The 23,165-nt window shown below is 40.3% G+C and overlaps 1 protein-coding gene across 1 annotated transcript; it reads right to left on the bottom strand.

Moving 5' to 3' along the window:
- Positions 1 to 7,564: 7,564 nt before the first annotated feature.
- Positions 7,565 to 8,727, bottom strand: LOC141619885 (uncharacterized). The gene is made up of 3 exons (XM_074436903.1): positions 8,539 to 8,727; positions 8,290 to 8,485; positions 7,565 to 7,929 (listed from the first exon to the last, which is right to left on the bottom strand). Exons 1-3 carry the CDS (start codon positions 8,725 to 8,727, stop codon positions 7,565 to 7,567), a joined length of 750 nt encoding a protein of 249 aa, XP_074293004.1.
- Between the last annotated feature and the right edge of the window lie 14,438 nt (positions 8,728 to 23,165).

Here is a 23,165-nt window from a genome sequence, read left to right as displayed (position 1 = left end):
ACATCCAGGAATCCAAACTCTATCAACCATAGCCGGCTTGCATCTCACCTTCTATGATTCATAGAATCACCAAACAAGAAAGGACAATATATCTAGAGACAGGCATAAGTTCCTAGTACAGTCAATAGTCACTCTGTAACTCGAGTCTATACCACGAGGTAAGGTAAACACCCTAGTCCTAAACCTGCGCAGACCTAGCGACATGCGGAAAATACCGCATCCAAGACCCATGATCACACACATGAGTACCCCTAAGGAGTCCACCAAAGGGTTGGCTAGTACTTAAGCTGACCACATACTTCTAAGAGTACGTTAGGAGGTCATGCCCTAACTTGGATATAAGCCCACCAAGCTAAGACACAAAGGCTATTAAGCTGTGAACATACACTCGCCAAAGACTATAAGGGCCTATCTATGACATCGACCGAAGTCACTCACCTAGGACCTAGTCCCAACTGAATGCTTTAGCCTACAACACTTAAGACAAGTAGGACACCCACTTAACCATAAGAGGGGCAAAGAGTCCAACTTTCAAACATAATGCTAACATTCTATCATGTGAAAGCCTATATAAATGTCTATTCAGCAGACAATCCAACCATATCCTCAATGTCATCAATAACCAAATTATAGCTAACCATCAATATCATAATCCATGAGAATAAGCTAAAATGCCAACAAGACAAGAAGACTCAAGTATAAGGCAACCAATTCATCCAACAACCAACATGTGAAATGATAATTACAAATATCTAGGCATAACATAAAACCTCCAATAACAACCAATCTCACCTCAAAGACAAACCCTCGACCCTAGTCCCGCGACGGGTCATTGGTCAAATCGAGGCTGACCGGTTTAAACCTAGTTTGACCAAACTCGTTCGGTCAATCTGGCCCAGCTCAGAGTCTTGGCCTATTTTTGGCCCAAATCATAATATTCATTACAATGTCTTTCTCATGCATCATTCTAATTTCTATCATGTGAATATTTTCAACATAATTAAAAACAACCAACTTATAAAATGATTATCTCAACAATATTCTATCATAATAAAATTGCTCATTTTGGCCTAACTCAACCAATTATCACAATGTCATTCTCATGTTAAATTTCAATTCTTAACATGTGAATGCTATCAAACTAAAGACTTTATTTTAATTTACAAAAATGGCTAATTCAACATAATTTTAGCATAATAAAACTAATCACATGCTAAAAGTACTACCATGCTTAAAAATATACTCCAAAGAACTCAAACATTCAACATTAAACCCCAAAACCCGACCCTAAAGTCACGGACCAAACCCGGGTCAAGCACGGGCCTGCCGCGGCCCGTCACGGGTCTGTTTCACTGCTGTGAACAGTACCACGGGTCTGTGAACAGTACCTGTTTTCACGGTTTTCACACAAGGGTAAACTTTTCTATAAATTTTATCGATAAAACGACGCCATTTACTCATACGGACTCCGAATTGAGTGATTCAAGTGGCTAAACCACCTAATTTTTCGATGCTGTTCAATCTGTCATATTTTTGGAAACATTGGAAAACGTCTCGGTCCGGTACTGACGCGTTCCAGCCAACACGCGAACTTGTCACAACACATAATTCCTCATCCAAATTTGTTCTAAACAATAATATACAAATGGTTAACATAAATTAAACATAAGCATACTCATCTTACTCCATTCATTCATTTATCAACAAGATCGTCTCAAACAACAACAAACAACAACAACAACAAACAACAACAACAACAACAACAACAAACAACAAACAACAAATACAACTACTAATGTGACATTAATTCGTCGAGTAACTCGGAATAGTTACCTTAAGCAAGCAAAGAGACAAGTAATAACTTGAGAAAGCTTCTAAAACCCAAAATTACTCTTCATCTTCAACAACATATGAGTCACCCAACTCATCTTCAAATTCTTCACCTATAAGAACAACAAAAACACAATTATTAAGCTTAAATTCAAAACCCCAAAAAAAAAAGTGTCTTAAACAAAATTTGGGGGAAATGAAAATAAAGCTTACTAGTAGATGAGGATTGAAGAGAGGATTCCGAATATATAATTTTTATGCGATTTGGTGGAGAAATGAAGAAGTTATGGTGGATTTAGGGATTGTAAGGAGGTTATTTTGAGGGAAATTTGGTGTTTGAGAGAAGGAGGAGATAGATTGAGTTATGGAGGAAATGAAATTTGGAAGAGGAGAAAAATGGAGGGTAGGTAACCAGCCAAAGGCATGGGAGATGGGTCATTTGTTTACGTTTTGGTTCGTTTCGACGGAAATTAGAAATATTCGTCGAACGCGATTTCCGAGAAAAATAAAGTTCTTAAACACGATTTTACTAAAAGATTAAGTACTCATATGCCCAATATCCAAACTCGTTTACTCAACAACCGTAAGAAATGGGAAAATCCCGATTTTACGACTTTTATCCGAAATCTATTTTATCAAAGGAAAAGGTTTAAATATAGTTTAAATCACTTTTAAACATTTCTAAACTATCAAAAATAATTACATTTCTTCAAAATAAAATAAGATTATATTTTATCAAATAGATTTTATTTCAAATAAATTAATATTAAATTAAAATAGATTAAAATATTACTTTTAAAATATAATAAAGGTCTTCGAATTTACGGGGTGTTACATTGACCGTGCCATACACACACACGCACCATTCGGTGATTTCCAATCCGACACCACACGGTGTACTGCTCAGGACCATGGCCCACTCCTCACGCCACCATGTCTGGTCGACCATCATACGTATAGGACCACGGCACTTGGACATCCCCGTGCCTGACCGACCAAATAATCTCAATAGCAATATAAATCTCAATGCCAATCTTTTTCATAACCAATCAACAACAGAGAACCAACCAACAAGATAATAATATGATCATAAGACAACAATGATAATAATATGCTCAAGACAACAATTACGATGATATTCTCAAGACAACAATTGCAACAATAATCCATCTTTCAACAATTCTCCAATTACCAATATAGTATAGTTGAGTAGTTAACCTACCTCTTCGCAAATCTTCTCAATTAAGCAAATAAATCAAAAAGCCTCTTCAACAAATTTACCACCTAAACAATAATTGAATTATGTATAATTATTAACTAATCTTATTAATAAATTTAAGATGTAAACTATCCAAAACAAATCCCGCAAAACGCCACAAACAACACCCCAACCACACGTCCAACCGATGGTGGTCAACACGTCGCTCAACAGCCACGGCTCGGCCTTGGTCAACGGTCACGGTCAACGGTTAAATACGGGTCAAGGTCAAACGTAAACAATTGATATTAGATGATTAGATATCTTACCACAACTAATTATCGCAAGGTGTAAAACTTTGTCTTAAAGTTGTCTCACAAAATCTCTCCTCACAGTTGTATTTGAGTTTTAGAAGAAGAATAATTATGATTGTGAGGCATAGGGTTAGTATTTAAATAAGTTGGTAGGAGAAGTAGGAGAAGTAGGAAGGTTCTAAAAATGTCAATTTAATAATAAAATAAGAAAAATATCTTAAAGCATAGGTAACACCAAAACAAATACCACATTCCTTCACTTGGTCCCACCGTGGCCCTACACGGCTCACATGGTCCAACTGTGGTCCCCACTCCGTCTTATTTGCTAATTTTATTTTACTTCTTTTCTTTTACAACTACAACTTATTATTTATTTATTCCACTTAGTATTTATTCCTCTTATTATTTATTTACGACTACTCACATAAATATAAATATAAACTATTACATACACTCGTCTAACATTAAAGTTACATTAATAAATCAGTGAAATTAAATAATTTTAGTCACAATTACATTATTACATAAATGATTTTTTTGTCAAACACAACCTTTAAAAAAAGCTCTTTGTGAAACAATACCTTTAAAAAAAAGTTTGTAAAACACAACCTTTAAAAACAAAAAAGTTGCGAAACACTACTCTTAGGCCGGAGTTTGACTTAATTAATGAAAATATGAGGATGACTCACTATTAATTACTTAATCATCTCTCAAAAAAAAAAAAATATTACTCTATGACGTGTGAATGTGTGATGACCAAACTCTTCCCTCCAGTTTAATAATTTCACTTTCTCTTTAGTTCTTAATTTTAGATCTGAAATCACCTTATACAACCCCAAATTTTTACAGTTGAATAATCCAATTCATAAACAACCTCAATTCATTGCGATTCTCCTTTGAATCTTGCTTGAGGGGAATTAATATAAAGGGTTTGTTGGATAAATGGAGGGAAAATTAAAAAAAAGGGGATGAATTAGAGGGAAAACAAAAAGAAAAAGTCAAACATACATGGCATGTGCAAACTATTATGACACCGAAAATGAATTAAACTGACAGAATCCAGCCAAAAGGTACTGTTTCGCAACTTTTTGGTTTTTAAAGGTTGTGTTTGAAAAAAATCCTTACATAAATTCAAATTTTTATATTAAAAATGGCCTAAAAAAACTAAAATAAAACTTTTAAGCATTAAAGTTACACTCTAAAGTTTCACTCAAAAATCAGTTAAATTAAATAAATATTAGTCACAATTACATTATTTCATAAAATTCAAATTTTTATATTAAAAATGGCCTAAAAAACTAAAGTTATACTTTTAAGTATTAAAGTTACACTCATAACACATTAAAGTTACACTCAAAAATCAAATTTATATATTTAAATTAACATTGTATAATATAAATATAAATTTTCTTTTACTAAATGGCCTTAAAAGATTAAAGTTTCAATCGTAAAGATTTAATGTTATATTCATTGATTAAAATTTCACTTATAAAACACTAAAGTTTCATTCAAAAAATGCTTAGAAGTTTCAAATCTCAACCATCAATCTTGGAAGATCTAATGACTTAGATTATGACTTAGGGACTCACCATTTTAGGTGAACTTATTTGTACTTATCTCTCTCTCTCTCTCTCTCTCTCTCTCTCTCTCTCTCTCTCTCTCTCTCTCTCTCTCTCTCTCTCTCTCTCTCTCTATATATATATATATATATATATATATATATATATATATATATATATATATATATATAATAAATCACATTTTGCCCCCAAAAAAAGGATATGTTGGGTGCCTTGAACTTCCCTCGGCAGATAAATAAGCTCATTATGCAATGTGTGTCTACCACCTCATATTCACTGGCTTTAAATGGGGAAGTGTTTGGGTTTTTGAAAGGTAAGAGAGGGTTGAGACAGGGGGACCCTCTTTTTCCCTTACTATTTACCATTTGCCTTGAGTACTTGAGTAGATTATTGGGTGTATTGCATCAATTCAAAGGCTTTAGATTTCACCCTCTGTGTGCAAGACTAGGGCTCGCCCACCTCTGCTTTGCAGATAACCTGCTTTTGTTTAGCAGGGTTGACCTTCATTTAATAACACTGTTATTGAGAGCTTTTGAAAAGTTTTCTATACTTCTGGGCTAAAAATGAGCAGTGGCAAATCTAATTTTCACTGTAATGGTGTGCCTGACAATATTGTACATGCTATTGACAATGCATCTGGTATGAAAAGACGGGCTATTCCTTTCAGATACCTTAGAGTAAATATTATTCCTAAATATTAGGGGCATTGGACTACCAGTGTTTAATTAAAAAGGTCACTGATTGAATTACAAGACCTGGGGCAGAAAAAGCTATCATATGCAGGTACTTTGCACAACTATTAGGCTCGTATCTGTATCCTGCCAAAGACGATTTTAAATAAAATTGATGCCATATGTATTGGTTTCGTATGGCATGGAAATGAATGGAAAAAATTCCCTGCACTAGTTTCTTGGAGTCAAGGATGCAACGCGAAGAGAAAAGGTGGATTGGGCCTTAAAAATCTGCATATGTTGAACATTGCTTCTCTAGAGAAATATGTTTGGTGGATAAAAAAAAACCCGACCATCTCTGCGTACGCTGGATTCATGCCATATATATAAAACATGTAATACCCCCATAAGTCGGGAAGCCTTCCTTAAGGCCATCCTAACCCATGAGGATGTCACATGACTTGGTTTCCCAAGCTTGTAGTGCGAACAAACGAGAATAGGCAATTTTACATAAATAAGTTTTTTTTTTTTTGATAAAATGTAAGAGTATATTATATCAAGAAAACGTCACCATACAATGAGAAGGGACCGACCCATGAAAAGTCATATCCCAGCCCAAAACAAAGCTAGACAGCCCATACAATATAACCCAAACCGGTGAAGTAAAACAACACCAACAAACACAAATTCGGGGAGCAAACAAATCAAAATAGATCGAAAACCCTAGATCAGACAACAAACGCCAGGAGATCCTCTTTCCTCGCTAAAACTCTTTGTCCACAGGCATCCTTCCTAAAACAGTCTCAAGCCATAGCTAGGAGACCATAAATCCAGACCTTATCGCTTTCCTTTATCGGGAACGCGATAGAATTACGCATGCGCCATCTCATATCCGTTATGATTTGCCCGGCTACAATGGTTGGGGGAAGAATCTACAAATCCAACCTACTTAGATTTCGCTGATTCCAGATGCTGTAAATACAAGCATTCAGGATGGAGTTTATCAGTCCAAGTTAGAGTTTAGATCCCCTTCTACTGTTCCTCCATACATGCAGATCCTGGTAAGGAAGATGCATCCCCATCCACTTTTCAACTTCACTAATAACTCGTCTGCTGTATTGACACTGAAAAACAAATGGTCATTATCCTCTCTGTCTTGGCCACAGATGCAATAGGTGAAATCCGTACTGACCCCTATTTTATGAAACTTGTATTTTGTATTTAATCCATTGTGATGAAGTATCCACACTAGGAAACCATGTTTAGGTATAGTCCATTTGTTCCATATATGTGTTGCCCAAGATATCTCAAGCCCTTTTTGTCGAATAAACTCATATCCCTTGGCAATGATGTATTCATGTCCCTTCTGTGTGGTCCACATCTGTTGATTATATGCATCAGCATAGACATTTTTAATTTGGAAAATCTTCCTCCAACTCCAGCTTGAGTTAGGAGTAGGAGTATAAGTTTGCTAATTATGCCCCTTTAAGTATGTGTGGCTTACCTATTTGACCCAAAGGTGGTCAGTTTTGGAAGCTATCCACTAAACCAATTTCTCAACTGCTACCTTATTCCACGGGATATCATTCTTGAGTCCTAGATCACCCTCTATTTTTGGTTTGAAATCTTCTCCAATTAGACAAAGGGAGTTCTAATGTAGTCCACACCCCCATCCCAAAGAAAATTTCTACAAATTGTTTCAACTTTTGTAATGACTCCAGTTGGAAGAATAAACATTGAAGCCCATTAATTGGGGAGAGTCTTAAAAACTGATTGCACTAGAACAAGCCGATCTGCATAGGAAAGCTTCCTAGCCCCCAACCCTCTTATTCTGTTCAGTAACTTGTCAATAAGGGGGCCAAAATCCTGAGCATCCAGTCTTGTAGTCTTTATAGGGACCCCAAGGTATCTACAAAGAAGATTAACTTACACAAGACCTTCAGTCTTTAAAACCTCATCCACTCTATTAAATTAAGCATTGAACTTTCCTTTGCTCATGTTTAATCCAGAACTCATTGAGAAAGTTGAGAAAGTTCTTAGAATAGTCATGATAGATTGAGCATCTCCCTTGCAGAAAAGCAATAGATCATCAACAAACATAAGATGAGTAAGTTTCAGAGGTTTCCAAAGATGGTGATACTTAAAACCAGGTCCCTCAGTAGTGTATGCCAGCAACCTAGTTAAATATTCCATGTAGATAGTAAAGAGCAAAGGGGAGAGGGGGGTCTCATTGTCCCAATCCTCTTTGCCCTTTGAATAAACCAAAACATTACCATTAAGATTAAGGGAGTATGTAACAGTTGTGACACACTGCATAATCCACTTTCTGAATTGTTCTGGAAAGTTTAAGGCTTTAAGCATGTCATCCAAACAAACTCATTCAATTGTATCATACGCCTTTTAAAGGTCCATTTTGAATAGGCATCTTGGAGATATAACATTCCTCTCATAAAGACTAACAATGTCTTGACAAATAAGGATATTTTCCATTATGCTCCTCTCTTTGATGAAACTCCCCTGATTTTGAGAGATCAAATTTGGAAGGACACTAGCCAGCCTGGTACAAAATAATTTAGATATGCATTTATAGATCACATTGCTGCAAGCAATGGGTCTACACTGTAAAACATTGGCAGGTCTATCCACTTTTGGTATCAAAGTCATTAGGGTACAATTCAATTGCTTTAGTAGGCAACCTGACTGAAAGAAATCCAAAATTGCCTCAGTTATCTCATGTCCAATTATGTCCCAAGAATCTTTAAAAAATTTGCTTGAATAACCATCAGGACCTGGTGCTTTGTCATTAGGAATATGAAAAATAATGTTTTTGATTTCCTCAGCAGTGATAGGAGACATGAGCAGTTGTGTATGCTGATTTGTGCAAGTCTTTCTCTTTTGCACAATGAAAATTTAACTTTCTTAGTGCAGTTCTTTGTGCAAAGCACCATCTGATAGTATTCTAGAAAAGCTTGTTGAATGCATGTTTCCTCCTTATGAATACCCCCTTTGTGATCTGCTATGTGATGAATGAAATTATTGGATCTTCTAGCTTTGATAAGGCTATGGAAATAAGCAGTATTAGTATCCGCTTCTTTGAGCCAATGAGCCTTGGCTTTTTGTTTGAGAAATTCCATCTTAGCTAGATGTAGGTCCTGATATACCTGGTGTGCCTCATATTCCTGTTTAATTAAATCCTCATACCCAGGTGTGCTTATAAGTTGTTGTTGGATATGTATCAACTAAGTCTGAGCCAAATATGCTTTATTCTCAATATCTGAGAAAGAGTCTTTATTGATTTTTTTTAGTTCAGGTTTAAGGAATTTCAGTTTCCTTATAACTTTATACATTTTGGTCTCAACTAGATTCGTAGTCCAGACATTAACTACACAATTTATGAACCCAGGTGCATTACTCCACATACTGAAATGCTTGAATGGCTGGTTTTTATGAACACCACTAACAGTCTTACTCACTAAGCAAGGAGTGTGGTCAAATAAACCCTCAGGAAGGAAATTAGCAAAACAATCTGGCATCTATCCCATCCAATCTTGATTCACAAAGAACCTATCCAATCTGCTATATTTCCTAGTCTCAGGTGGTTGTTTGTTATTCCACGTAAAGAAAGGTCCTGAAGCTTTAATATCCATGAGATGGCAATTATCCAAGCCATCTTGGAAGGGTGTTGTTTTAGTAATAGAGACATTACCCCTTAACCTTTCATTTGTTTGTAGAACACAGTTGAAATATCCCCTACTGACCAAGGCCCTGAATAGAACCAGCCACTCTTTTGAGATTAAACCATAGAGATTTTCTCTCAGTAATGCCATTGAAGGCATAAACAATGGTATGAAAGAAATAAGCTTGAGAGCTTTTATTAACTACAGACATGTGAATATATTGAGCATTATACTTCATAAACTGTATATCATGAAACCGATTTAATCTCAGCCTTTTCTAGGGCAACATCAGGAGACCACGGTTTCAGTATTAAGGGTTTATTATCAAAGAGATAATGACCACTATTCAAAACTGCTTGCCTTTTCTCTTCAGCCTGAAACCTGGCCAAAAACACCTCATTAGGTAGAAAAGATATCTTTTTAACAGTGTATTTGCTCCATATCCTTTTCAGGAAACCCTCCAAGATCTCTTGTTGGACCATATATCCATATAGTGTGGACAATGGGCCCACGGGGGCGCTTGGGAGAGAACAAGCGTTTGCATTTGTGGAGTCGCCACCAATTTATTGTGGAAAATTGGAAACCGTTCGAATACCTCGTGCCATGTCAAGACACAAAGTAATGACATGAACACCAAGAACTCGTTACCCTTAGCATTCTATGTCTAGAATGACTCTCGTGGATGCCACTGAACACGGATGTTCACAAAGATCTGGAGTAAGGGGTGAGGATACGTATTAGGAAGCTCTTTTGATCGAACACCTAATCCCGCCCGCCTCGATAGAGGCCTCTAATAATGATTAGGGAAATTATCTATACTCGATATATTGTCGATTATATGCATGCAATGCAACATCCAACGTTTTAATCCTAACATGTGAATAATTAGACTAAGTCGGTGAAACATGTAGTTTTAGCATACAATTGGATCGAATCAAGATTTAAGATTGATTACATGCGAAAGCATACAAGCAATGATAAAGAAATACAATAATACAATAATGAAAATTACAATAATGAAAATTACAATAATTACATTGGTTCATTGATTTGTGTCGAAAATACATCTAAAACGGATAATTTGAGAAAAGAAAGAATAAAAAAAGGAATTAACGAACGGGAATTAGGGTTATAATATGAATAATAGTTAATTAACTACGTAATTAAAACTAGGTCAAAGCAAGACGGGAGTTCAGAGACAAAAATCAGCCAGAAGCAGCGCAGCAGAGTCCGCGCTGGAGTCTGGAAGAGGCGCAGCGATTCTGCGCGTCCGTTCCTTTGGCTCGATTAAGGCTGAAAGTCGGAAGTGCGAATTGTTAATGCTCGTTGGTAATTTTAATGATTGATTAGTATTATTTACTTGGATGAAAGTGATTAACAGATTATTTACATATGATTAACGGTCATGAATGCGATAAACATGGATGAAACGGAATTAGGATGAATTATACATGATTAATGAGGATTAACTAACAAATTAATAACTAAACGAATTAATTAGGTTAAATATGAAGAATTAATGACGAATTAATGATGACTATGATAGTAAACAGGTGAGAATATATCAAAGATCGAATTCCAGAAACTCAATATGAATGAATCGAATTTCTACAACCCGGATTTGATTTTAATGACGAAAACCCGCAAATATTGGTTATAAGGGATCTAAGTCGGGAATTAATGAGATGAATTATATGTTAATGACGATGAACAATATATTACATGTTAAATTATTATGCTATAATATCAAGGAATCGAAGAACAAACGAAAAAAAATAAAAACAAACGAATTGACAAAGGATTTAAGGAAGAAGAAAGAAAGCGAGAATCTGCCCTCACGAAGAGGTGCAGTGCGGTCGCACTCCTTCGAAGAGGCACAACAGTTGCTGCGTCCTTTCTCGACGGTTGTCCTCTAATAATCCGTAAAAAAGGGTTTTAAACAAAGGGTTTTAGAAATCGGTTTCAATTGTATTTTCAACATAAACCTTACAATATGATTACAATAATAAATAACAATAAATAAAAGAGAGATTTACACCCTCAGACTTACATGTTTGAGGAAACGAGATGAACTAAGTTTACGATTAGTGATGCTCGACTCGAATGTAACGAAAGTGCCCTCGTAAGAGGAAAACGATTAAGATTGATTAAAGTTGATTATTATGGAGTTGGTCAAATTGGTCGGTCTTGCAAAACAAGATTGGTACTCAGAAAGATCCGAGCTTACGTGGTCGAAAGTTCAAGCACGTAGACGCCAAAAAGTAAGAACGTGGTCTAGAATGCAAAGGGAGAAGAGAAGGGCGGACACTCGCGTGAGAATTATGAGGAGCGAAGGCTCCTATTTATACTAATCACGTGGAGGAAGTAGGATTTTCGGAGAGACTTTGGAAGTGAATCTCGAAAAGATATGAAAAGATACGAAAAAGTACGGAGAAAAGGACTTGGGAAGAGGCGCAACAGCCACTGCGTCTCTTGGAAGAGGCGCAGCACCTGCTGCGTCAATTCCCAAGTGGTTACCTCCTGCGGGAGAAAGATTTCCGTATTTAGTTTATGGAATAACGGAATAATTTGGTTTTCCTTAATATTTTGTGTGAATATTACGGGAAATTGTTTACCAAAGACTAAAAGATTTATAAAATATGGAATAGAAATATCCGGAACACTCCAGAACATTTCGACTCGGCATTTTAATGGTTGTCAGAAAATGAAGACGGTTTTAGGCCCGGACTCCAAATGTACTCTAATTACTGTCAAAACGAACGTATCGGCGCGTAGAGGACAATTAAGAGGTAGACATAAATGTTTGAGCGTTCACTTGACGATAAACTTACGAACTGTCACAAATCGTTCCTCGTACCAAACATGCGGCCCAATCATCACCGGGTGGTTTTTGCGGGAGGTGCAGAAATGAGGTATCTACAGAGCCCCCACTTTGACTGAGGCTTGGACAAGGCGAAAGTCAAAGTATAGCCATCAGGTCAATAGAAGACTACAACCTGACGACTATGGCGACGCGAGGCGGCTCAAGGTGTATGAGTCAAGGACCCGACGTCGGGAACATTTTAGAGTCTGTCGACTGTCGGGGAGGGTCATTTAAAGTCCATTAGAATACGTAAGGAAGCTCGCCAGCCGTAAGAAGAGACCATACCTGAGATACCCCTGGGTGAAACGGGACTGAAGACGCTTCGGCAAAACTCTTTGGTCTGAAGATTACTTGGTGTCTGAAGGCATTAGGGGCCACAGGGATTCTGAACAAACTTCTTAATACTTCCGAAGGTTAACTCTGAAGGCTATCTCTCACTAAAGGAAAGGCTGAAGGAAGGATTATCCCAAAGGACTAAAAGGGGTTATCTGAAGGATTTAAGGTAAGTTTCTGAAAGATCTGAAGGGTTTATCCTGAAAAGGGTTACCTAAGAGATATTAAGGTTCGCCTGGGGAATAAAACGATGATTTTGAGGAAAGACAGCAGGACACAGTCTAGAACTGCTAGGAGAAATCTACTTGTGTTCAGCTTCAAACAAACTTCGGAAGAATTCGGGGTCGATGTTGATCTCCATGTCTCAAGAGCAAGTGACTGTCGGTCGTGAATTCTCGCTGGAGAACTTAATCGGGAACTGATCTCCATGTCTCGAGAGGGAAAGTCTATCCGTGTACTCTCGCTGGGGGAACTTAATAAAGGCGTGTCGAAACACCTGTCAAAGAAGGAATGCTCGTTGTGACAAGCTAGGTCTTGTGTAAGAAAATAAGGCGATAATTTGGTGTTGGCTTGGAGGATGTGGATCCGAGTGAAGAACATACGTCAAACGGACCAAATATGTGATGTAGCATCAAGGAAGAGGCGCGCCAAGGATGGGCCCACAAAAATAAGGCACTCATAACGAATTTTTGAAAACTCACATGAAGGGAAGCTGAGGAAAAGGCGCAGCAAGAGCTGTGTCCCTTGGAAGAGGCACAGCACCTGCTGCGTCTATTCCTGGGCGTGTCTTTTCTGCGTAAAAACCCGATGAAACAGGGGTTTCATTTTATTTACTCGAAACACAAAATTTCAATTACTCTCTCAAATTCCAGCCATTTCCGTCGAAATTTGGTCCAAAATCTTGCATTTTCCATGACTAATCGAGGTATGTGTATCAATCTTGCTTTTATCTTCCGTATTTGCTCAAATGGGATCGACAAAATTAGGGTTTTCGACCCTAATTGGTCGAAAATTTGGGGCTTTTCCCCCAAATGACCTTGCCTTGCAAAATTTACTTTATAAGCGGCCAGTTGGTAATATAAGGATCATAACCATGTATTTGTTTCGAATTTTTGTTGAGTTTTGAGCATTTGGGTGAAATTGGGGACGGTTTCACAGCTAAACCGTAAATTGCTTCGAAAATGGCCTTAGGATTGCCCATTTGTGACGAAACTTGATATTTGGAGTCCTTGTTTGATGGGTAAACTTCCTACCATCTCGGAATTTTTGTTTGTGATGGCTTTTTCAGGACACTTTTTTTAGGGCATAATCGTCGTTATAACGAAATGCTGCTGAAATTCCGACTCGAACCCATGACTAGGCTTCAACTTAGGCTTGACTCGACCCAAATAATCACATGAGTGGACAGGTTTGTGGGAAAATTGCCAAAGATGGCAAGAAAAGAGCGATTTCGGAGCTCCGAAAACTCGAAAATCCCCTAATCAAGGCTTGTCGTCACTTGACGCGGCCTAAATTTGCTTTAATTTTGTAGGTGACGAAACTTCTACGTCACTTGACACTGCTATTGACCCTTCTCAGGTGCTTGAGGAGGCGTTTGAGGAGGCTTTCACCGCTGCGGTGATGGCTGCTGAGGACGAGGCCCAAGAGCAGGAGGCTGCTGAGGAGGAGGAGGCCCCGAGACGGGCCAACGTTGGATGAGATGGTCGCTAGCTGAGGAGAGCACCTGCGTGGGCTGAGACCTGGGACAGTAGGCACTTGATCTGGGCTGCGGAGGGTCACCTGTCCTACAGGACGGTGAAGAGCTTGGTAAATAGGATTCATTACTCTTCATTCATCTTCTTTCATTTCTGTTTGTCATTCCTTTTCTTCTTCATTTGAGCTAAAGATAGCTTTGTTTCAACTCAACATAGGAGGCCGGGAACATCAGGTCATTCTCGAGCTACACGACAGCGATAGGGTGCTAGGAGAGGCTGTCGGCTTAGGAGCGGGCCATGATCGAGCGGGGAGCGTTCGACGCCTTGGTGTAGGCCTGGAGGGACATTGCGAGGAGGAAGCTTTGGGCTAACCTCACTCTCGTTCAAGCGTTCTTGGAAAGGTTTTGGGACACGACCTCCACCTTTCACATGCCTTTTGGTGAGGTGGGGGTCTTGTTGGAGGATTACGGCATAATTTATGGTCTGCCGTGTGGGACTGAGGTGGTGGAGTGGCTAGAGACGGCCATGAGGGTTGACTCGGCGGAGGCCAGGAGGTTGATCGGCTGGAACTTGGCGCCGAAGGCGGCTGCGATACCTGGCCTGGTGCCTAGTTCTTACGTGCGGGACTACTTCGCAGGGAAGACCCCGGCGTTGGTGGTGATCGAGGGGAGGGAGACGGCTCCTCCTCCCTACACTGCAGAGCAGAGAGTCTGCTTGTGACTCTAGTGGTTTTTGTCTTCGATTTACCTAGGAGACAAGGGCGAGATGCTTTCGACGAAGCTTCTTCCCTTCCTTTCTGACCTGAGCTCCCTAGGCCGTTGGGACTGGGTCACTGCTGGTTTTGCGGTCCTCATCCGCTTCATGAGGGCCATGGTTCGTCCGGAGTTGATGGAGAAGGGGACTTCTCCTGCTGCTGTCGGTCCTGGACTGCTGTTGGAGGTATGAACCTTCATTTCTTCTCATGAAAGATCATCTCTTTTTCTTGTCAAATTATGATAGATCGTTGTTGATTATCTTGTTTTACAGGCGTGGGTGTACTCCTGCTTTCCGGGCCTCGCGCCCAAGAGGACGGAGCCGGTGGAGAAGGCCTATCCCGTTGTGAGAGATTGGGTGATGTGCCGAACGAGGAGTCGGCGTTCCTTCCACGACCTCTGTCGGCGGGAGGTGAACGCTCTTCAGCTGGACGACGTGAGTATTTTGCATTACATTTGTCTGTCTTACTTTTTCGTTCTTTTAGAACTGATCATAAGAATGACCATTCGCTTGCTTTTCTAGTGGGTGCCTAGGCCTTGGGAAGAGTACGCTAGCGCTCCTCCTTTCGTGGCTGAGGTCCTTCGACCTAGGAGTTCGAGCCGGCTGCTGCTAAGGACGTCGATGGGTCCTGTGTGGTATTTGGGCGAGCGCTTGGCTCGGCAGTGCTCTCGGGATATCTTGACGGTTCCCATCGATCCTCCTCGGACGATGTTTAGAGAGACTTCTGAGGCTGGGAGAGAGACTGACTTGGCTGGCGTTGGTGGCGACGCCCTCCTCCTTCTTGGTGAGGACTACTCGGCGTTCGTCTACGGGAGGTTTGCGTACTGGCCGGTAGTGGTAAGTGTTTTACCATTTATTTTTGATTGTTTGAGCATATGATGAAGGATCATCGGTTAACGGAAATCATCTGATCTTGTAGGAGGTCGAGGCGGCGGGCATCGAAACCCTAGAGTAACCCGAGACCATTGAGTACACCGACACGACGGCGATGACGACGATCTCCGAGCTACGTGACTTTGACGTTGCGGTGAGAGATGCTGGCTTGGATGATTGGCAGCCGACCCGACCCGACCTGTCAAAATTCGACCCGACCCGAAAACCCGACCCGACCCGACCCGACCCGACCCGTTTTTTTAGGGTTACAAACCCGGTTTTTTCGACCCGCGACCCGTTTGACCCGAACCCGAAAGAACCCGTTATTTCAGGGTCGAGACCCGACCCGAACGGGTCGACCCGTTGGGTCAAAGGTAAATCAAGAATTTTATTAAAATATTAATATTTATATATTATATTTGAAAAATTAGTTAAAAAAATATTTTTTTTATTACTTAAAATTACAAAAACAACTAAAAAGTTAATTTTATATAACTTTTATAATATTTAATAATAAAATAATTATTAAAAAAACTTTATTTTAATAATTATGTCAATATAACTAATGTAAACGTTGAATATGATTAAAATATTAATTTTAAATATGATTTACATTTTAAAAAAATATTTTTTTAATTAAAAAAATAGTTTGTGGAATGATTGAGATTAAAAAAATATTTTTTTAATTAAAAAAATATTATTTCTTGACCCGTATTCTGACCCTAACCCGACCCGTGACCCGTATAACCCGACCCGTATCTGACCCGACCCGTATTCGACCCGACCCGTATTCTGACCCGACCCGTATGACTCGACCCGGGACCCGAACCGCCCGACCCGTTTGACAGGTCTAGCAGCATCTGATATGGAGGGTGGGTCTTCTAACCTGTATAGTTTTCGTGTAAGAACACATTTGCTCACATTTGCTCCATTGCTAAACATCTTTCCTTTTGAAATGTAGGTCGCGCCATCCCGGTTCGTGGCTTTGTGGAGGGTAGCCAACCGGCTGCGGGCTACCACCGTCGAGGCACTCGCTGGTGGCCGAGGACGTCAGGTATGAACCTTCCGTTTACTTTATTTTTGAATTTTCTTATTTTCCTTTATGCTTAAAATGATTGACATGAGTCAGTTTTGTTGTTTGTAGAGGGAGCGCGAGCTGGAGCGAGAGCTTGCCCAGTCCCGAGAAGAGACGGCTCGCTTGCTGAGGGAGCTCGAGGTTCGTGACGCCGAGGTTGCTGCTCTCGAGGCGAGAGTTGCTGAGCTAGACGGCGACGAGCAGTAGCTTCCGCGTTGCTTCTTGTTTTTGGCTGTATTTTGTACATTTATACATTTTTGGACATTTGGGTTTTGTCTTGGGGCTCGAGCCCCTAGTTTGGTGTACATATCCCTTTTTTGGTTGTATATATGATGGCCTGAGTGCCTTTGCTGCTGGGTTGTTTTGTTTGTACCTGCAAGTTAGCTTTGAACAGGTTTGGTAGATGACAGTTTACGCCGTCATGCTGCCGAAATTTACACAGAACATATATTTGTACATATGGCCTAAATTAGCGCAAAACAATGACTCGAAAATGCAAAAAGTATGACCCGAAATGAATATGCAAAAATTTGGTCGGAAATGGCAAAATGCAAAAATTTGGTCGGAAATGACCGGACGGTAGGGAGGGTTACCCCCTAAAAAAAGAATAAATAAAAACATATAAGTTTGAAATGGAAAAAAAGCAAAAGAGAAATGTAAAGTTCGAAAAAATGATATAATTAAATATTAAGATGTAAAAAAGAATAAATTAAATTAAATTGGTGAAATGATTCCTGAAAAAAGAAAAGTAAAAAGAAATGTATAAGTGTGCTAAAATGACGAAAATGTCGATATCGTCTCGAGATGCGTGCCCGGGAAATTAGGAAACACGAAGTATGGTAACCTGACGCATTTACCAAAATAATAACCCGTATGAATAGGAAATTATCGTTGAGGAATTTAGGAAAGATCCAACGCGGAAAATCGCAGAAAAAGAGCTGAGGAAGAGGCGCAGCAAGAGCTGCGTCCCTTCGAAGAGGCGCAGCACCTGCTGCGCCTGTTCCTCAGTGCATCCGTTCTGACGGATTTTAGGAAACAACTTTTAGTATAATTAGAGACGTCGGAGGAGGTTTTATTCACATAATTTTTCCGTCTCTCTTCGTCTTATTGCACAAAAACTCCCAAAATAAGCCTACATCATGAATACTCTTGAAGTTCGTTTAAAAGAGTGGACGAATGAGTTCTCTAGTGTTGAGAAGTATGACATGGGTGCTTATAATTTTGGAGCACTTTTGAGCTTGAAATTGATCAAGGTAGTCAAACCGTTTCTCAATGCTTGTCTTGACTATTGGGACCCTAATCATCACGTATTTGCCTTTCTTGGAGGAGACATTTGCCCATTTCCTGAGGAGATTGCTGCGATTGGTGGTTGGGATCCGGAACATTTGCCTGTTATTCCCTCCACTTCTCAAGGGTATAAGAATAAGTTTAGAGACTTTCTTGGATTGGCCAGAGTTGTTGTTGACCATCTTGTGACCTCTAAAGGAGTGCGAATGTTGGATTTCATCGATCGCTTCATCAACAAGGCTGATCCTACTGTTTGTTATGTTGAAAGGCAAAGGGCATTCGGGTTTTTCCTACTTCATGTATATGTCCTTCAAGGGCATGTTGATGAGGACATGAGGGGCGACCCTTGTCTTTTGAGCTTGATTGAGCAAATGGAGCTGCGCAGGAGCCCAGCTTGCCTGTGTTTAGGAGAGATCCTATTGGGTTTGGATAACAGGAAAGCCAACCGCGACCTACCGTATTTGGGAAGTCCCATTATTTTGCAGGTACAAGAGTACTTTCTTTTTTTCTCATTTCTCTTTTTTTTTTTCGTTTTTTTTTTCGTTTTTTTTTTCGTTTTTTTATACCCGCTTTTGGTAGGTCTGGCTTATGGAGCGTCTTCGATTGATCGAGCCCCCAGTTAATGTTCCTTCTTACCATGCTCGTTCGATTGCAATGAGGACCAGGCTTTACATGGTGGACTTCACTCGAGTGTGCAACTACTGGGAAAACAAGTTGAAAAGTGAAGATGGCCCTTTAATTAGATGGATCGTACCATGGTGGCACCTCAAATCTGTTACTGGAGTATCTTCCCTGGATCCTATCCAAGCTGTTCGCATTCCCGGGTTGGAGTTTATGATATGCATCTTCCCGGAGAGGTTGATGAGGCAGGTTGGATTGAAGCAGATGATCCCGAAGCTTGATACTGTCCCGCAGACTGCCGTGGCGCTTACTACGGAGAGTCGAAGAGAGTGGGCCATCAAATGGGCTCAGAGGAACATTTGGTTCTTGAATTCTTCCTCACGAAGCTCTCTATGGGTGTCAGATTCCTATATGCGGTGGAGGAAGGCTGCTACTCCGGAGGAGCGCGAGAGACTGAGGAAGCGTGAACCAGTTGACTACAAGGTTCGCGAGGTGGAAAAGGAGAAGGAGAAGCACCTGACCGAGGGAGAGGAAGCAGCCGGGTTTCGAGTTGTTCATCCTTCGAAGAAACCGAAGACTTCTCCTGCCGTCGAGATGGTGGCTGGCCAGAATGGCAAAGCGAGACCACGAGAGAGACCATTGGTGATTAGGTAGGAAGTGGCGCAGGAGCGTCCGGCTCGAGGTCGCGACAAGAAGTATGATAAAAATGACAAAGGAAAAGGGAAAATGAAGAGTAGCCTATGTCTCTAATTATTATTGATTGTTATTATTGGAATAAGAAGGTGGAGTTTTTAGAATCCTAGCCTATTTATTTTTATTATGATCTTATTATGTAACGTAACATTATTATGAAATGAAGTAGTAGAGGTTAAATGGTTATGGAACCGTTGTGGTTTTCTTTTCTTTATTCTTGTCGAATTTCAAATGCATTTGCAAATGTCCTTCTATTTACTTTTAAAGCGATTAAGTGGGTTGTATCCCGTGAAGGATTGCCTACGTATTCATTAAAAAATAAAATCAAATCCTTGCGCATAGTTCGAGTAAATGTAAAAGAATAATTATTCTAAGCAAGAGCTTGTAATGAACTATAGAAAATAAGCATGTACTTTACTTACTCTGAAAATGCAATTTAATTTATTTGATGATACGAGAATGACAAATTGTCAAAATTCAAGAGCAAGATGACATTTAGCTTGATTAAGCTTGGCCAGGGGCCGTTTATTTCGTGCCAGAAGAGCGACACGTGAGGTTACGCGAGGCGCGTTTTTTGCTCCTATTCTAGGCATAATAACGTTTTAATTGGTCAAGGTTTGTTGGGTTGGTAAATTCGTTCCCGTCTAGGTCTGTGATCCTAACCGCACTCCCTGGAAGTATGGACTTGACTAGGAATGGCCCGGCCCAATTGGGTTTGAATTTTCTTCGTGGATCGACAGGTAAAAGAGCCCTAATGGATTTGAGGACCAAATCTCCTTCCTTGATGTTCCTTGGCTTAACCCTTTTGTTGAAGGCTCGTTTGATACGCGCCTGATATGTATGCACATTATGTAACGCACGTAACCTTCGTTCATCCAGGAGGATGAGTTCTTCGTATCCGTCCCTCTTCCATTCGGCTTCGGGTATTTGACTTTCGAGTAAAATACGCAAGGACGGTATTTCTAGCTCGACTGGTTGTACGGCTTCCATGCCGTAGGTCAAATAGAAAGGAGTAGCCTCTGTGGGCGTCCTAACGGACGTACGATATCCCCATAAAGCAAAGGGTATATTGCTCGGCCAATCTCTATAGTTGGCAATCATTTTCTTGAGAATTGTGACAACATTTTTGTTCGCTGCCTCTACCGCGCCATTGGTTTGTGGTCTATATGGCGACGAGTGGTGGTGCTTGATTTTGTATTTGGCTAACAATTGTTCAGTCTCAGCTTGGAAATGTGATCCATTGTCACTGATGATCTTATATGGGCAACCATATCAACAGATGATATTGGTTTGTATGAACTTTGCCACATTCTTGGCTGTAAGACTGGTGTAGGAAGCCGCTTCTACCCACTTGGTGAAATAATCGATTGCTACTAGGATGAAACAGTGACCTCCTGTTCCAGCTGGAGTGATCTTATCGATGATGTCAATTCCCCAAGCAGAAAATGGCCAGGGAGATGTCATGGTGTAAAGCAATGAGGGAGGAACATGTTGCACATTCCCGAAGATTTGGCAATTATGGCAATGTCTCATATATTTGATGCAATCAGATTCCATCGTGGTCCAATAGTATCCTAAATGTGTGATTTTCTTTGCCATCATGGGTCCACTCATGTGAGGGCCACATTCTCCGTCATGGACTTCTTCCATCACTTTTCGTGCCTCTGAATGATCAAGACAACGTAGGATTACACCAAGAGGTGTTCTTTTGTATAGCTCTCCTAGCATGAGGACTTATTGGGAAGATAGTAAGCGGATAGCGCGTTGTCCCCTTTTGTCCATTTCTGTGGATAGGTGCCGTTGAGTTTGAAGTTTAGGATTGTTTGGAACCAGAGTTCCTCCGCAATTTCCTCTTCATCGGTGATTTGGTGTACATAAGCTGGCTCTGATCGTCGCTCGATGCATAAAGGCATTTCTACCATACTATCCGGCATGTTAATCAAAGATGCGAGTTTTGCAAGAGCATCCGCGAATTGATTTTCTTCTCGAGGTAGATGTAAGTAGGTTACTTGATCGAAGAATTGGGCTACATGGTCTATTCTGGCTTGATAAGGCGCCAAGCTTTCGCTTCGGATTTTCCAAGATCCCGTAACTTGATTGATGATCAAAGAGGAATCCCCATGTACTCGAAGATTCTTGATGCCTAAACTTACTGCCGCTTGTAATCCAATGAGACAAAGCCAGATTCTCGGCGTTATTTGTCACCTCGAAGTCGAGTTTGACAGAGATTGGTGTATGCTCACCGTCAGGAGAAATGAACAACACTCCTATTCCAAATCCTCTTAAGTTCGATGCTCCATCAAAATAGAGGTCCCAGGAGTCTACATCTGTTTGGAGTATGTCCTCATCTGGGAATGACCAAGTGTCTATCGTTTGTGTATCATTGATGGGATTTTTTGCGAAGAATTCGGCAACGGCGCGCCCCTTTATGACTTTCAAAAGTACATATTTAAGATCGAACTAAGAGAGCATCAAAGTCCATCTCGCTAGACGTCCATTGAGAACGGGTTTCTCGAAGAGGTATTTTACAGGATCCATTTTGGAGAATATTTTGACGGAGTAGCTAAGCATGTAGTGGCGTAGCTTCTTCGTTGCCCACACAAGAGTGAGGCATGTCTTCTCGAGTGGTGTGTATTTGCACTCGTACTCCAAGAACTTCTTACTAAGGTAGTAGATGGCTCTTTCTTCTTTTCCTATGGTTTGAGCTAGTATGGCGCCAATGGTCGTTTCACTTATCGTGAGATATAAACCAAGAGGTTGATCCCGTTGAGGTGGCATGAGCACTGGTGGTTTGGCTAGTATTTCCTTGATTCGGTCGAAATCCTTCTGACAGTCATCATCCCACATGGTGTGATCTGTTTTCTTTAACTTCTTGAATATGGGTTCGCAGATCATGGGAGTTTCTATATGAATCGACTTATGTATTGAACCTTGCCTAGGAATCCCCTAACTTCTTTCTCTGTTTGAGGTTGCGGCATTTCGATTAAGGCTTTCATCTTTGAAGGGTCTATTTCTATACCTCGTTGGCTAACCACGTATCCCAGGAGTTTGCCTGATGTTACTCCGAATGCGCATTTATGAGGATTGAGCCTCATGTTGTACTTCCGTAGCCTCGAGAAGAATTTACGAAGGTTCGCAATATGTCCCTCTCTTTCCTTGGACTTGACAATCATGTCATCTTCGTATACCTCAACTTCTTTATGCATCATGTTATGTAAGAGCGTAGTTGCGGTGCGTTGGTATGTAGCTCCGGCGTTGATTAACCCAAACGACATAGCCGTGTAGCAGTAGGTTCCCCATTGCATGACGAAGGCAGTCTTATACATGTCCTCTAAGGCCATCTTGATCTGGTTATATCCCGCGTATCCATCTATGAAGGATAGCAACGCGTGATCCGCTGTATTATCCACTAATATGTCGATATGTGGTAGAAGAAAGTCATCATTAGGGCTTGCTTTGTTTAAGTCTCTAAAGTCAACACAAACACGGATTCTCCCATCCTTTTTGGGTACGGGTACTATGTTAGCCACCCAGTCTGAGTACTCGGAAACTTTGACGAACCCGGCTTTGAATTGTTTATCGACTTCTTCTTTGATTTTAAGAGCCCATTCCGTCCTCATTCTTCGAAGCTTATGTTTCACGGGTTTGAACCCTGGTTTGATTGGGATTCTATGCTCTGCAATCTCCCTGTCGATCCCTGGCA

The sequence above is a fragment of the Silene latifolia genome, chromosome X, assembly GCF_048544455.1.
Source record: "Silene latifolia isolate original U9 population chromosome X, ASM4854445v1, whole genome shotgun sequence".
NCBI classification, from domain to species: Eukaryota; Viridiplantae; Streptophyta; class Magnoliopsida; order Caryophyllales; family Caryophyllaceae; genus Silene; species Silene latifolia.
Note: the sequence above shows the minus strand (reverse complement) of the source record. Positions and strands in the feature narration are given on the sequence as shown.